General features: G+C 38.1%; 1 protein-coding gene and 1 pseudogene across 1 annotated transcript in view; both read right to left on the bottom strand.

The window, feature by feature from the left end:
- LOC133050527 (anion exchange transporter-like) overlaps positions 1 to 15,419 on the bottom strand; it is a 65,210-nt gene that overhangs the window by 37,287 nt on the left and 12,504 nt on the right. The window contains exons 5-6 of the mRNA XM_061134777.1: positions 8,123 to 8,229; positions 4,962 to 5,028 (exon numbers count right to left, since the gene is read on the bottom strand). Coding sequence (XP_060990760.1) covers positions 4,962 to 5,028; positions 8,123 to 8,229 — 174 coding nt within the window. The remainder of the gene's footprint in view (positions 1 to 4,961; positions 5,029 to 8,122; positions 8,230 to 15,419) is intronic.
- Positions 674 to 2,630, bottom strand: LOC133050364 (serine/threonine-protein phosphatase alpha-2 isoform-like; annotated as a pseudogene).

Here is a 15,419-nt window from a genome sequence, read left to right as displayed (position 1 = left end):
ATTTGTCTGCTGCAGCCATTTGCCCAGGTCTTCCTGGCAATACCCTCTTCTCAGATGGTAAAGAATCCACTTGCAATGCGGGTGACCTGGGTTCAATCCCTGGGTTGGGAAGATCCTTTGAAGGCGGGCATGGCAAACCACTCCAGTATTCTAGCCTGGAGAATCGCCATGGACAGAGGAACCTGGCAGGCTACAGCCCATGGGGTCACAAAGAGTCGGATGTGATGAGTGACTAAGCGCAGCACAGCACCATGACCTTTGGAGCAGGGGTCTATCTTAGAAGCTGAGAGAAATGGAAGCTCTATGAAATGTTAATTCCTCACCAACTAAATAAAGCAGTGCTCCTTCAGACACATACAGACGGAGATAGAAAGATTGGAAAATAATAGATACTGTGAATTTGGATAATTCATTTAACCTCTCTTAGCTTCCTTGTTTTTTAAAGTAGGTAATTTTTTTAACAAGTTCATCATTAAATAAGTCTGTATTCATTTTTCCCACATAGTATTGTACCTGGTCATCTGTTGAAACTGCTTTCTTTTTTTTAAAACAGATATTAGTTTTAAAAAGTCATAGATACTGTGAGTTCTGTAAGTTAAGTTCCTTTGTTTTGACTTATAAGCTTCAGCTTCATCACAGAATAAAGAACATAGGCCAAAGAAGGCATAATCAGTCACACATACAGAACAGTATTGTTTTTATAATTTGAAGCTTTCTGAATGGACAGGTTCAGTCCTGATCTAACTATAAAAAGATTATTTAATGAATAGACTGAAAATAGTACAAATGTTATTAACTTTAATCATTAGTAGTGTAAACAGCCTTATGTTATTAATTGTTATTCAAACTTAAAAACCTATTTTTGAATCCCCAAGAAAGCAGCAGGCATACACAATCATGTCACCTTGTACTTAGGAGAGTGTCCATTTATATTTCAATAGAAACTTTGGTTTTAGGAAAGAATCACAAACACTTAAAATAATGGTTTTAATTGTCATTTTAAGTGTATCATAGGGGAAAGTGTACTTTAATTAAATATACATACAAGAGAGGCTGGCAAGGTTGAAAGCTATTCCTAATTTTGATAACTCTAAAAACTAGTTTGTACATGACAAGACAAGAAAAAGAGCAATTTCTTTGAAGCAAGCAAACAAAAAGTTCATGGTGTTTTGTATCCAACAGTATGCCTTTTATGACAATAACATGTACACACTGAGCACCCTAGATCTCTCTTTATATCCTAGAAAATTTGGTATTTACATTATTCATGAGCTGTAACAAATGTAAAGAAAGATCAATTGTACACTCACCCCTTAGTCAGGATAAACTGTCCTGGGGTATACAGCTTTACACTATCATTAAAATTGTTTGCAAAAGGAACAGAGAACTAAACAAAATAAAACATCTTTCCTTGAGAGTGGGGAATCTTTTATTTGCTGTTAAAATCAAAAATACTATTGATAAAGTAAAAAATGTAATGGGGGCCCACAAACATTAAGTAAGCTGGCCAATACACATTACAGCTTTAAAAATAAAAGCTATATATGTTACAAGTCCCAACTGGGCAGTGTCAAAATGACATCTATTTCCTTGCTTGCTTTGTGATCATAGCCCTTGGAGGTACTTCAGGTCTCATAGCACTTCCTTTTCTCTGCAGGCTGTAAAATCTGAAGACAACACATTAGTGTCTCATCCACAGTCATCAGGGCACCTGCTTTGTCAAGCTCTCCACAATAACTGGATGCAGAAAACAGAGTGACCAACTGTCTCTCTGCAAAAACGTCTATCCATCTTCAGCCACCCGATGGGCTCTACATATAAGATCCAAATCATGCTTATGGAGAACTCTGCAACCACTTCTGCACCAAGTGCAAAGCATGACCATCTGTCATTTTCAAACTCCAGCCAAAAACATCCTTATCAGGGTCAGACCACAAAAGGTCACAAAGACAATCTTGATCTGGGTCACCGATTGGCTGCATAATTCACCAAATCCACTCCACAGACTGGAGATGTGGTGACAATCCTCCATGACAGCAGAATATTTTCTCATCCAGGATGACTGCTATCCATAAACAGTTAAAGTAGTCTGCGAAAGTTTTCCATACTTTAATGATATATCTTCTTTTGATTCATGATAAAATCCCTAAATTCTACTGATACTGTCACATTCGTGGTTTCCTCTGAGAACAAAACAATCAAGAGATATTTGATTTTATAAGCCAGTAAGAGGCACAGTGTCCATTGACTGCTTTCCCTTGTTCACATAGTCCCCAGGAAACAGGTAATTGCTTCTGGAGGGAAACCACTGTACTCAGAAAGTCACGGCAAATCCTATAGGATTGCCCATGGATATCACCGTGTATTTTGAATGGTGCTTCCAGTCCTAGTAGGATAGGCTGACTGAGAAAGCTCTCTCAGGACTGTAATAACCACAGTCCTCCGATTTCCTGTCCCTGTAGCTGAACATTCTTGCCAGACTTGGACCCTCTCACTTGCAGCAGCCATCGGATGATGCTGTCATCGCCTTCCCATGGCCGCTGGCCCCGCCTGGGATCCTCACGTCCTTCCCCATCCCAGCAGCACAGAGACGGCGCTGCAGCAGCCGCAGAAACCACAGCCGCCCCCATCACCCCCAGCGACTCTGCTCGTTGCCTCCTCCTCCTTCCCCTACTGGAATCGTGAGAGCTAAAGCAGGGACCTTTTAAAACCGGATAATCTCAGAAAGTTTCTATAGCTACACAACTGTTCAAGCTCTAGAAAGTGAGAACATTTGCCACAACTAAACAATTCAAGAAAATAAAAACCTTTATGTTACCAAAGGAACTTTTAATAAAGAGGAAATCTCTTAAAAGACAAAATAAAACATTTGGCCTGTTGTGTTTAGTTATGACAAATCCCCCACATCTTAGATTGTCTCATTAATCTCACTGTATCATTGGGCCAGTATGTTTTAAGTTAGTGTGCTTTTTAAAGATAGGCATTTATTAAGGAATGGAGTTGGGCCAGAAAAGAGATTCTCAATAGAGTTGAAGTCCCTGAGTAGAAAGAGACCTTCCAAACTATTTCATATGAAGACGGAGAGGGAGAGAGAAGGGACAGATCACCGCTACACTTGACATTAGCTTAAAACTCTACCGAACAGTTCATATTCAAATCTTTCTCTTAGTGTTTTCCCTCTTAGTTTTGATATAATACATTAAATAACCAGTGAGGTGCAATATTCTAATAAAATTAAGATTTCCTGTGGTACAGTTATTATTCGGGTAGGTAACTAGACTGGAACAAATCAAGGGCAAGACATGGAGAGACTGTGGCACTTTCATCTTCCTGCAAAGCCCCTTATTCATTTTCTCACACATTTAGCCTGAGGAGAAGGTATGGATTAGGTACAGTTTATAATGAGTGATCTTTAAACTGAAAAATAGTTAAATTTGAATTCTGCTTCAAAGCTAAGAACGTCAAGACTATGGCACACAGCTGCATGTGTGGGGTGGATACACAGAGGCCTGAGTCTGGGATTTGGCACCTGAAAAATTTAAAGGAAGAAAAGAAAGGGACAGGAAGGAAAGAAAGGTAACATTGGTGGAAAACTTGAGTCTGGGACACCTTCAAAGTCTTTGAACTCTGATAGCTTTCTGTGAAGCAAATCTTTCCATACTTATTAAAAACACAAGCCATTTCCCTGGGTATCAGAGAAGGGCTCCTGTTGCTTACTTTTTACTTCCAGTCTACTCAGAAATACCCTGACACTGATCCTTCTGGTAGGAGGTAAGTTCTCTCTGTTCTGAGGACAATCATTAGGTATTAAAACAAGTAAAAATGAAAAATAAAGATAAAAAAGGTTAGTCAAGCATCACAAAGCAGTTTCAAAGCAAGGCCAATTTTTTTAATTGACAAGAATTTCAGTCAACATTTTCTTTCTTCACCTTAAACTTGTATCGTCCTTCAGAACAAGAAGCTAGAAATCAAACACAATTGGCCTGCCTAAACATGGATTGCGGTGTGTGCCTGCTAAGCTTCTTCAGTCGTGTCTGACTCTATGAAACCCTATGGACTGTAGCCGGCCAGGCTCCTCTGTCCATGGGATTCCTCAGGGAAGAATACTGGAGTGGGTTACCATGCCCGCCTCCAGGGAATCTCAGACCCAGGGATCGAACCTGCATCTCTTACGTCTCCTGCCTGGGCCGGCGAGTTCTTTACCACTAGCGCCACCTGGGGGTGAGATAATTTAATAAGTTACTTCCTTAAAAAGGTGTCCACTGTGCAAGAAACCAAGCCTAGAGTCGTTAATTAGGCCCTGCTGATAAGATTCATTGACTGTGTTAACAAATACCATGATCCTACTTTTCTTTTTTCCCTTCCCTTTTCCCTATCTTCCTCCATCATTTAATTTGGAATAGACTATTAGTTTAGTTTGACTGCTATATGTCAATATAAACTAATAGCTCAGATGGTAAAGAATCTGCCTGCAATGCAGGAGACCCCTGGGTCAGGAAAATCACCTGGAGAAGGAAATTTCAAACCACTCCAGTATCCTCGGAGAATTCCATGGACAGAAGAGTCTGGTGGGCTACAGCTCATGAGGTCGCAAAGAGTCAGACACAACTAAGTGACACACACACAAACTAACAGACATGTCAGATGGAAAAGAGGTTTCCAAATACTTAAACTAATCTGGACCATGATTCTACTGTGAACTGTATTTTTATGTGCCATGTTATTCTATTATTTGAATGCTGATACAAAATTTCTGTTGTTGTTCTATTGATTTGTTGCATGTTGATTGCCATATATATAGTGGTCACATATACTATTAAAAGTTCAAACTAATCAAAAATAGAATTATCATTTTAAAATTAGTAATTTATCTGCTTCTTATATCTTGAAACTATCTGACAAAAATTATTATCTCCTACAAAAATTATTAATTACACAAAGGAAAAGGAAACTAAACTTACATCATCCATTTCTGTCTTCATTTTAAATTCCATTTCTTTCATATTTTTTGTACTCAGAGTCTTTGCTCTAGAATGAAATCATATATAAAATATATAATTTGCAAGTTACTACATTAACCATGAAGAAGTAAAAAGGATGAGTCACTTCATTATAACAATTAGAAAGTATCTAGAGTGGTTTCCACACTACATCCCAACTGTTTATAAGACACTGGTAAATGTGTATCTCTCTGGGACCCTCAGAAATAAAGTAACAGCACAGACATCTAAACTGAGATTTTTAAAATGTAATTTATCTCACCTGAACTCCCAGCTATCCTATCTTCAAGGTGTAGGAGGTGAATTGACAAAAAAGAGTGAGCAATAAGTGAAAAGGCTAGAAAGTATATGGTTTGTCAGAAATCTTGTGTAAAATACAGGAAGTAAAGAGGAAATCAATAGCAAGATAGGATCAGATAACAATGAATATATACATACATACATATATATATATATATATATATATATATATATAGAGAGAGAGAGAGAGAGAGAGAGAGAGAGAGACTCTATAAGGAGTTCATGATCTGAGCCACAGTCAGCTCCCACTCTTGTTTTTGCTGACTGTATAGAGCTTCTCCATCTTCGGCTGCAAAGAAAATAATCAATCTGATTTTGGCATTGCTCATCGATTGATATCCATGTGTAGAATCATCTCTTGTGTTGTTAGAAGAGGGTATTTGCTATGACCAATGAGTTCTCTTGGCAAAACTGTTAGCCTTTGCCCTGCTTCATTTCATACTCCAAAGCCAAACCTGCCTGTTACTCCAGGTATCTCTTGACTTCCTACTTTTGCATTCTAGTCCCCTATGATGAAAGGACATCTTTTTTTGGTGTTAGGTCTTGTATGTCTTCACAGAACTGTTCAACTTCAGCTTCTTTGGCATTGCTGGTTGGGGCATAGACTTGGATTACTATGATATTGAATGGTTTGCCTTGGAAACAGAGAACATTCTGTAATTTTTGAGACTGCACCCAAGAACTGCATTTCAGACTTTTTTGTTGACTATGAGGGCTACTCCATTTTTTCTAAGGGATTCTTGCCCACAGTAGTGGATATAATGGTCATCTGAATTAAATTCACCCATTTCAGTCCATTATAGTTCACTGATTCCTAAAATCTCAATGTTCACTCTTGCCATCTCCTGTTTGACCACTTTCATTTTACCTTGATTCATGGATCTAACATTCCAGGTACCTATGCGATGTTGCTCTTTACAGCATCAGACTTTGCTTCCATCACCAGTCACATCCACAACTGGGCATTGTTTTCACTCTGGCTTCATCTCTTCATTCTTTTTGGCGTTATTTCCCCACTCTTCTCCAGTAGCATATTAGGCACCTACTGACCTGGGGAGTTCATCTTTCACTGTCATATCTTTTTGCCTTTTCATACTGTTCATGGGGTTCTCAAGGCCAGAATATGGAAGTGGTTTGCCATTCTCTTCTCCAGTGGACCACATTCTGTCAGAACTCTCCACCATGACCCGACCGTCTTGTATGCAGGTGAAGAGGCAACAGTCAGAACTGGACATGGAAAAACGGACTGGCTCCAAACTGGGAAAGAAGTACACCAAGGCTGCATATTGTCACCCTGCCTTTTGAACTTATATGCAGACTACGTCATGCGAAATGCTGGGCTGGATGAAGCAAAAGCTGGAATCAAGATTGCTGGAAGAAATATCAATAACCTCGGATATGCAGATGACACCACCCTTATAACAGAAAGTGAAGAAAAACTAAAGAGCCTCTTGATGAAAGTGAAAGAGGAGGGTGAAAAAATTGGCTTAAAACTCAATATTCAAAAAAAAAACCTCAACATTCAAAAAACTAAGATCATGGTCCCATCACTCCATGGCAAATAGATGGGAAAACAATGGAAACCATGACAGACTTTCTTTTCATGGGCTCCAAAATCACTGCAGATGGTGACTGCAGCCATGAAATTAAAAGATGCTTACTCCTTGGAAGAAAAGCTATGACCAACCTAGACAGCATATTAAAAAGCAGAGACATTACTTTGCTAACAAAGGTCCATCTAGTCAAAGCTATGGTTTTTCAGTAGTCATGTGTAGATGTGAGAGTTGGACCATAAAGAAAGCTGAGCGCTGAAGAATTGATGCTTTTGAACTGTGATGTTGGAAAAAACTCTTGAGAGTCCCTTGGACTGCAAGGAGATCCAGCCAGTTCATCCTAAACGAAATCAACACTGAATATTCATTGGAAGGACTGATGCTGAAGCTGAAACTCCAATACTTTGGCCACCTGATGCAAAGAACTGACTCATTGGAAAAGACCCTGATGCTGGGAAAGACTGAAGGAAGAGAAGAAGGGGATGATAGAGGATGAGATGATTGGATGTCATCACTGACTCAGTGGACATGAGTTTGAGCAAGCTCCGGGAGATGGTGATGGACAGGGAGGCCTGGCGTGCTGCAGTCCATGGGGCCGCAAAGAATGAGACATCACTCAGCAACTGAACTGCACTGATAGACTCTATAACAATTGAATCTATAGAGATAAAACTTAATTTTTAAGACTACATTATTTCACAAAGAATTTCAAAAGAAGGATAAGGTATGAGTAGAAGCTTTATCAGATGGTGAACACTGAGCAAACAAAAAAATAGTCAAAATATGGAATGCTTTACAGATGTTTAGTAAAAAACAAAAACAATGCACTTTTTAATAAGTTATCTGGAAAAAGTAGCTAAATTAATACAACTTCAGAAAAATTAACTGTATTGAGGCTATTTAACTTTTCAAATGATTACACTGCTATATTGTTTGGGTCTCATTAGAGACTATATCTATTCCCTTAATTAAAAAAAAAGTAACTCTATAATGCAGTATATGGCTATGAGGCTAATTAATTCACTTTAATAGTTTTTATATATTCTATTTTATAGCTATAACAAAATATTTCTCCTCCATTAAGGCCATTTCTTCTCCATTAAGACTAACATTGTTATATATCACATGTAGATAAAAACTTTTGTTTCTAGCTTTAAATCTAAAAGCATGAGATTATAATACCATCTATTCCACAGAAATAAAAGTAACTGCCAACACCATTTATTTTGCTGCTGTGTCAGAATAAACAGCATTTAAATAATATCTTACCTTGGGAAGCGACCGATCACGATAGCTACGGTACACACAACACCAAACAGCAGCCCAACGTTGGCAGCAAAACATACTGTGAATAAGTATGTACTGACCCATATGCCCTGGAAGAGAACAGGAGACAGAGTGTATGGGTCCTTTCGTATGCTCATCTTCCTCCTGATTGCTAAGTCCTCACAGTCTTGCTCTACAACATCCCTGTGATGAAATCTCTCAGCAAGAATACATCATTTAAGGAGTAGTAGACAAAAGCCCAGGGAAGGTGACAAGATGGCAGAGGACTAGGTGGATGTGGAGTACATCTCTCTCCACAATGCATCAGGAATACATCTGCAGGTGGGGATCCCACAGAGCGCCAGCTGAGGACTGGCAGGTGTCCCTGACCACTGGGAAGGAATATACAGATCCACACAAAACAGGAGGACAGGGAATCCTGGCATGCAGAAGTCCATGGGATCACAAAGAGTTGGATACAATTTAGTGACTGAACAACAAAAGAGGAAGAAGAGAGAAAGGGCCTGAGAAAAAATTCTGTAGCAATTATAGTTGAAAACTTCTCTAACATGGGAAAGGAAATGGCCAAACAAGTTTAAGAAGCACAGAGAGTTTCATATAAGACAAACTCAAGGAGAAACACATCGAGATACTTATTAATCAAGCTAACAAAAATTACACCCAAAGAAAACAATAGTAAAAGCAAGAAGGGGAAAAGCAACAGGTAAAATAAAGAGAAACTATATAAGGTTAATAGCTGATCTCTCAGCAGAAACTCTGCAGGCCCAAAGGGAGTGGCAAGATATACCTAAAGTTATGAAAGGAGAAAACTTACAATCAAGATTACTCTACCCAGCAAGGATCACATTCAGATTTGAGGCAGAAACCTAAAGCTTTACAGACAAGCAAAAGTCAATTCAGCACCACCAAATCAGCTATACAACAAATGCTAAAGGGACTTCTAATGGCAGGAAACCCAAGAGAAGGAAAAGACCTACAAAAATAAACTCAGGACAATTAAGGAAATGCCCAAAGAAACATATACACCAGTAAGTACTTTAAGTGTAAATGGGTTAAATGCTTCAACCAAAAGACACAGACTAGCTGAATGGATACAGAAATAAGACCCTTATATATGCTCTCTAAAAGAGACCCACTTCAGACCTAGGGGCACATACAGATTGAAAGTGAGAGGATAGAAAATTGTATTTCAGGCAAATGGAAATCAAAAGAAACCCAGGGTAGCAATTTGCATATCAGACAAATAGACCTTATAAGCAATTCACATATCAGACAACTAGACCTTAAAATAAAAAACATTACAAGAGGTAAAGAAGGATGATACATAATAATCAAGCTATCAATCCAAGAAGAAAACAGAACATTGCAAATAGTCATGCACCCAACATAGGAGCACCTCAACACATAAGGCAAACATTAACAGACATAAAAGGGAAATCAAGAGCAACACAATAATAGTAGGGGACTTTTCCACCAATTGAAAGGTCTTCTGGGCAGAAAATTAATAAGGAAACACAAGCTTCAAATTACACATTAGATCAGATGAACCTAATGGATATCTTCAGAGCATTCCAGCCAATGCACTGGAATACACTTTCTCTTCAAGTGCACATGGAACATTCTCAGGATAGGTCACATCTTGGGTCACAAATCAAGCTTTACTAAATCTAAGAAAATTGAAATTGTACCAGGTATCTTCTCTGACCACAATGCTATAACAGTTGATATTAATAATAGGAAAGAAACTGTAAAAAAGCACAAACACATGGAGATTTAAACAATATACTTCTTAATAGCCAATAGGTTACTAAAAAGATTTCTTAAATACCTTTAGACAAATGACACTGAAAACACGATGACCCAAAAACCTATTGGGAAGTTCTAAGAGGGAAGAATATAGCAATGCAATCCTATCTCAAGAAATAGGAAAAAATATCAAATAGACAACATAATGCAACTGGGAAAAGAACAAAAAACAAACAAAAAACACAGCAAGTAAGTAGGAGTAAATAAATCATAAGATGAGAAAAGAAATAAATAAAAAAGAAATGAAAGAAAAATGCCAAAGATCAATAAAACTAAAAACTCGTTCTTTGAGAAGAAAAACAAAATTCATAAACCATTAGACAGACTCATCAAGATAAAAAGAAGGAAGACTCAAATGAACAAAATTAGAAATGAAAAATGAGAGATTGCAACAGACAGTGCAGAAATACAAAGGATCATAAGAGACTACCACGAGCAACTATATGCCAATAAAATGTACAACCTAGGAAAAAATGGACAAATTCTTAGAAAATTACAACCTCTAAGACTGAACAAGGAATAAACAGAAATACAAACAGATCATTCTCAAGCATGTAAATCGAAATTGTGATAAAAAAAGAAATCTCCCAAAAACAAAACCCAGGGCTACATGGCTTCACAGGTGAATTCTATCAAATGTTTAGAGAAGAGTTAATGCTGTTGCTCCTTAAATTCTTCCCAAAAAATTGCTGAGGAAGGGACACTAATGAACTCATTCTAGAAGGCCACCATTACCCTGATGCCAAAACTGGAAAAGACATCACAAAAAAGGAAAATTACAGGTCAATATCAAAGGTAAACATAGATGAAAAATTTCTGAACAAAATTCCAGCAAACAGAATCCAACAACACATTAAAAACATCACGCACCACGATTAATTAGAGTTTAATCCTACAAATACTTCAATATATGCAAATCAACCAATGTTACATATCATATTAACAAATTGAAAGATAAAAATCATATGATATTCTCGATAGATGCAGAAGAAGCTTTTTACAATATTCAGCACCCATTTGTGATAACAATTCTTCAGAAAATAGGCATAGACAGAACCTATGTCAACCTAATAAAGGCCATATGTGAGAAACCCACAGAAAATATTATTCTCAATGGTGAAAAGCTGAAAGCATTTTCTCTAAGATCAGGAACAAGTCGAGAATGCCCACTGTCACCATTATTTTTCAATATAGCTTTGGAAGTCCTAGCCATGGCAATCAGAGAAGAAAAAGAAATAAAAGGAATCTAGATGAAAAAAGAAGTAAAATTCTCACTGTTTACAGACGATATGGTACTATACATAGTAAATCCTAAAGGCACTACCAGAAAATTACTAGAGGTTATCAATGAATTTAATAAAGTCACAGGATACAAAATCAATACACAGAAATACCTTGCATTCTTATATACGAACAATGATAAATCAGAAAGAAAAATTAAGGAATTAATTCCATTCACTATTGCAACACATAAAATGAAATAAAAGACCAAGGAATATACCAAGGAGACAAAAGATCTGTATGCAGAAAATTAAGACACTGGTGAAAAAAATCAGAGATGACACAAACAGATGGAGAGAGATACCATGTTCTTAGACTGGGAGAATAAATATTGTGAAAATGACTATACTAACCAAAGTAATTCAGATTCAGTGCAAACTCTATCAAATTAACATTGACATTTCTCACAGCACTAGAACAATAAAATTTGCAATGTCTATGGAAACATAAAAGACTCCAAATAGCCAGAGCAATCCTGAGGAAGAACAATGGAGCTGGAGGAATCAATTTTCCTGACATTAGACTGCACTCTACAGCTACAGTGATCAAGACAATATGGTACTCACATGTCCGACTACCTCTCAGGATCCTTCTTTCTGGCATACATCTTGGCTGAGCAATGCGCGTGCCACCAGGAAACACCAGGAAGGAGTCAGAGTAATTGACCAAAGAGATCCTGGAAAGTAATACTGTCACCATAAGACCTAAGACTGTGAGCCACGTGGCCGAGCAGTTCCCCTGGATTCCTTTACCCTACTGCTCTCCACTCAGGCATCCCTTCCTAATAAAGTCCCTTGCATTGTCAGAAAGAATGAATAAACAAAAGAGCATGATCCTGACACAAAAACAGAAACACAGGCTGATGGAGAAACGACAGCCTCTTCCAGAAGCCATGCTGGGAATGCTGGACAAGTGTATGTACATGTAAAAAAATGAAATTGGAACACTTCCTAATACCGTACACAAAAATAAATTCAAAATGCATTAAAGACCTAAATGTAAGACCAAAAGTCTATACAACTCAGAGGAAAACAGGCAGAACACTCTTCGACATAAATCATAGCAAGATCCTCTTCGAGCCACTTCCTAAAGTAATGAAAACAAAAATAAGCATAAACAAATGGGACTAATTTAACTTAAAAGCCTTTGCACAGCAAAGGAAATCATAAACAAGATGAAAAGACAATCCTCAGAATGGGAGAAAATAGTTGGAGATGAAATAGCTGACAAAGGATTAATCTCCAAAACATATAAGCAGCTCATGCAGCAAGCTCAATATCAGAAAAACAAACAATCCAATCTAAAAATGGGCAGAAGACCTAAACAGACATTTCTCTGAAAAAGACATACAGCTGGCCAGAAAACACAGGGAAAAAAATGCTCAATATCACTCATTATTAGAGAAATGCAAATCAAAAGTATAATGAGGTATTACCTTACACTAGTCAGAAATGCCATCATAAAAAAATCTACAAAAAATAAATGTTGGAGAGGATGTGGAAAAAAGGCAAACTTCTTTCACTGTTAGTGGGAAAGTAAATTGATAGGGCCCCTATGGAGACATTATGAAGATTTCTTTACAAACTAGGAATAAAAACACTACAAGACCCAGATATACATTAATATATGCAAGGTAGGTATCTAGTGGGAAGTTTCCGGATAACACAGGAAGTTCAAACTTGTGCCCTCTGACAACCAGGGGCAGTGGGATGGGTTGGAGAGTGGGAAGAAGATTCAATAAAGAGGGGACATATGTATCCTTATAGCTGATTCACATTGTTGTATGGCAGAAAGCAACACAGCATTCTAAAGCAATTATCCTCCAATTAAAAATAAATTATATATATTTTTATAAATTAAATTATATATATGTGTGTGTGTGTTAGTCACTCAGTTGTGTCCAACTCTTTGGGACTCCATGGACTATAGCCTGCCAGGCTTCTATGTCCATGGGATTCTCCAGGCAAGAATGCTGGAGTGGCTTGCCACTGCCTTCTCCAGGGGATCTTCCAGACCCAGGGATCAAACGCTGGTCTCCTGCATCGTAGGCAGATTCTTTACTATTTGAGCTACAGGGAGGCATATATATATATATATATATATATATATATATATATATACACACATACACATACCACATAACCAACCTGTTTCACTACTGGGTAATTACCTGAGAGAAATAAAAATATATGTTCACACAAACACACACACAAAGTCCAGAAAAACAGAAACAAATCCACACTCCATCAGACTCCCTGTGGCAGAGGTTAATGGAAAGGCAAAGTGACAAAGTTCAGTCTTTTATATAGAGATGTTGCCAACCGCTAATTCAGTCCTCACAAAGACTTTACTTAAAATCTGTAAATTGTTGGTTTATGTGTTTGGTTCAAAAGCATGCCATAATTTTCCACTATTTTCTCATTTAATGTAATAATATTGCAAATAAAACTGTGAATAGTTTTGGTCATTTTCAATAGCTTTCTCTTTTCTAGGACTGCTATTAAAAGAACTAAGGTAGCTTACTACTAATGATGCATAAGGCTCTCTAGTTTACTTATTAGGGTACAGTTGGTTTACAATGGTGTGTGTTTCTGCTGCACCACAAAATGAATCAGCCTGTGAGTATACATCACTTTGCCAACAAAGGTCCGTCTGGTCAAGGCTATGGTTTTTCCAGTGGTCATGTATGGATGTGAGAGTTGGCCTATAAAGAAAGCTGAGCACGAAGCATTGATGCTTTTGAACTGTGGTGTTGGACAAGACTCTTGAGAGTCCCTTGGACAACAAGGAGATCCAACCAGTCCATCCTAAAGGAGATCAGTCCTGAATACTCATTTGGAAGGACTGATGCTGAAGCTGAAACTCCAATACTTTGGCCACCTGATGCGAAGAACTGACTCACTGGAAAAGACCCTGATGCTGGGAAAGATTGTAGGTGAAAGGAGAAGGGGGCGACTGAGGATGAGATGGTTGGATGGCATCACTGACTCAATAGATATAAGCTTGAGTAAGCTCTGGAAGTTGATGATGGACAGGGAGGCCTGACGTGCTGCAGTCCATGGGGTCGCAGAGAGTCGGACAGGACTGAGAGACTGAACTGAGCTGAACTGAACTTTTACATGTATCCCCACCCTCTTGGATCTCCATCCCACGCGTCTAGATCACCACAGTGCCCTGAGCTGAGCACCCTGCACTACGCAGCGGTTCCCACTGGCCTCACACACAGTAGGGTATACATGTCAGCCTCACAATCCATCTTACCCCACCGCCTGCACCATCGTCCACATGTCCAGCCTCTGCATCTGCATCGCTGTTCCTGCCCTGAAGATAGGTTGATCTGCACCATTTTTCTACATTCTACATACATACATTATTCTATGATATTTGCTTTTCTCTTTCTGCATATTTCACTCCTTATGGCAGTCTCTTGGTCAATCCATATCTCTACAGATGACCCATTTTTGTTCCTTCTTATAGCTGAATGATATTTCATTGCATAAATATATACATATATATGTATACATATATATAGTTTTTCATTTGCTAAGTCATGTCCAACTCTGCGACCCCTTGGATGACAGCATGCCAAGCTTCCCTGTCCTTCACTATCTCCCTGAGTTTACTCAAACTAATGTTAGTTTGAGTTAGTGATGCCATCTCATCCTCTGACACTTCCTAGAGATCTCTCCCCTTCCATTATGATAATGTCCTCCCCCTTATGTGATTAATGAGTTTCTTATCAATACCTTTATCATGGGATTATCAATAGCTTGTTAAATAACTTTGCATCTTCTCAGTTTTTCTATTTCCATGTGCCACGTCATATATATCACCTTAAAAAAGTCTTGTTCCTTCATCAGCCTGGTTAATTTTGGCCTCTTGGACTGCCCAAAAAACACTGTTCCTTCAAGTCTCAGTCCACATTTCAGCTCTGCTGTAACTCTACTGTATTAACCCAGTCCAAACTAAATGTTTCAGCTTCTACTTTTCTCCACTGCCAAGTTCTTACTTTTGCTTCTGTTATGTTGTATCATGCCTCACGTAACAGTTAATGTGTCTATGTCTGCACGCTGCACAGATATCAGTGTCTGAAGACGATAAGTACTTCTTTATTCATCTCTGCATTTTCACATAACACCTAGTACTGTACCTTGGTAGGAGCTCAGTAATATTGAGATATGAGGAGTATTAT

The sequence above is a fragment of the Dama dama genome, chromosome 32 (genome assembly GCF_033118175.1).
Source record: "Dama dama isolate Ldn47 chromosome 32, ASM3311817v1, whole genome shotgun sequence".
Classification (NCBI taxonomy): Eukaryota; Metazoa; Chordata; class Mammalia; order Artiodactyla; family Cervidae; genus Dama; species Dama dama.
The sequence above is the reverse complement of the archived record's forward strand: the minus strand, read 5'-3'. Positions and strand labels throughout refer to the sequence as shown.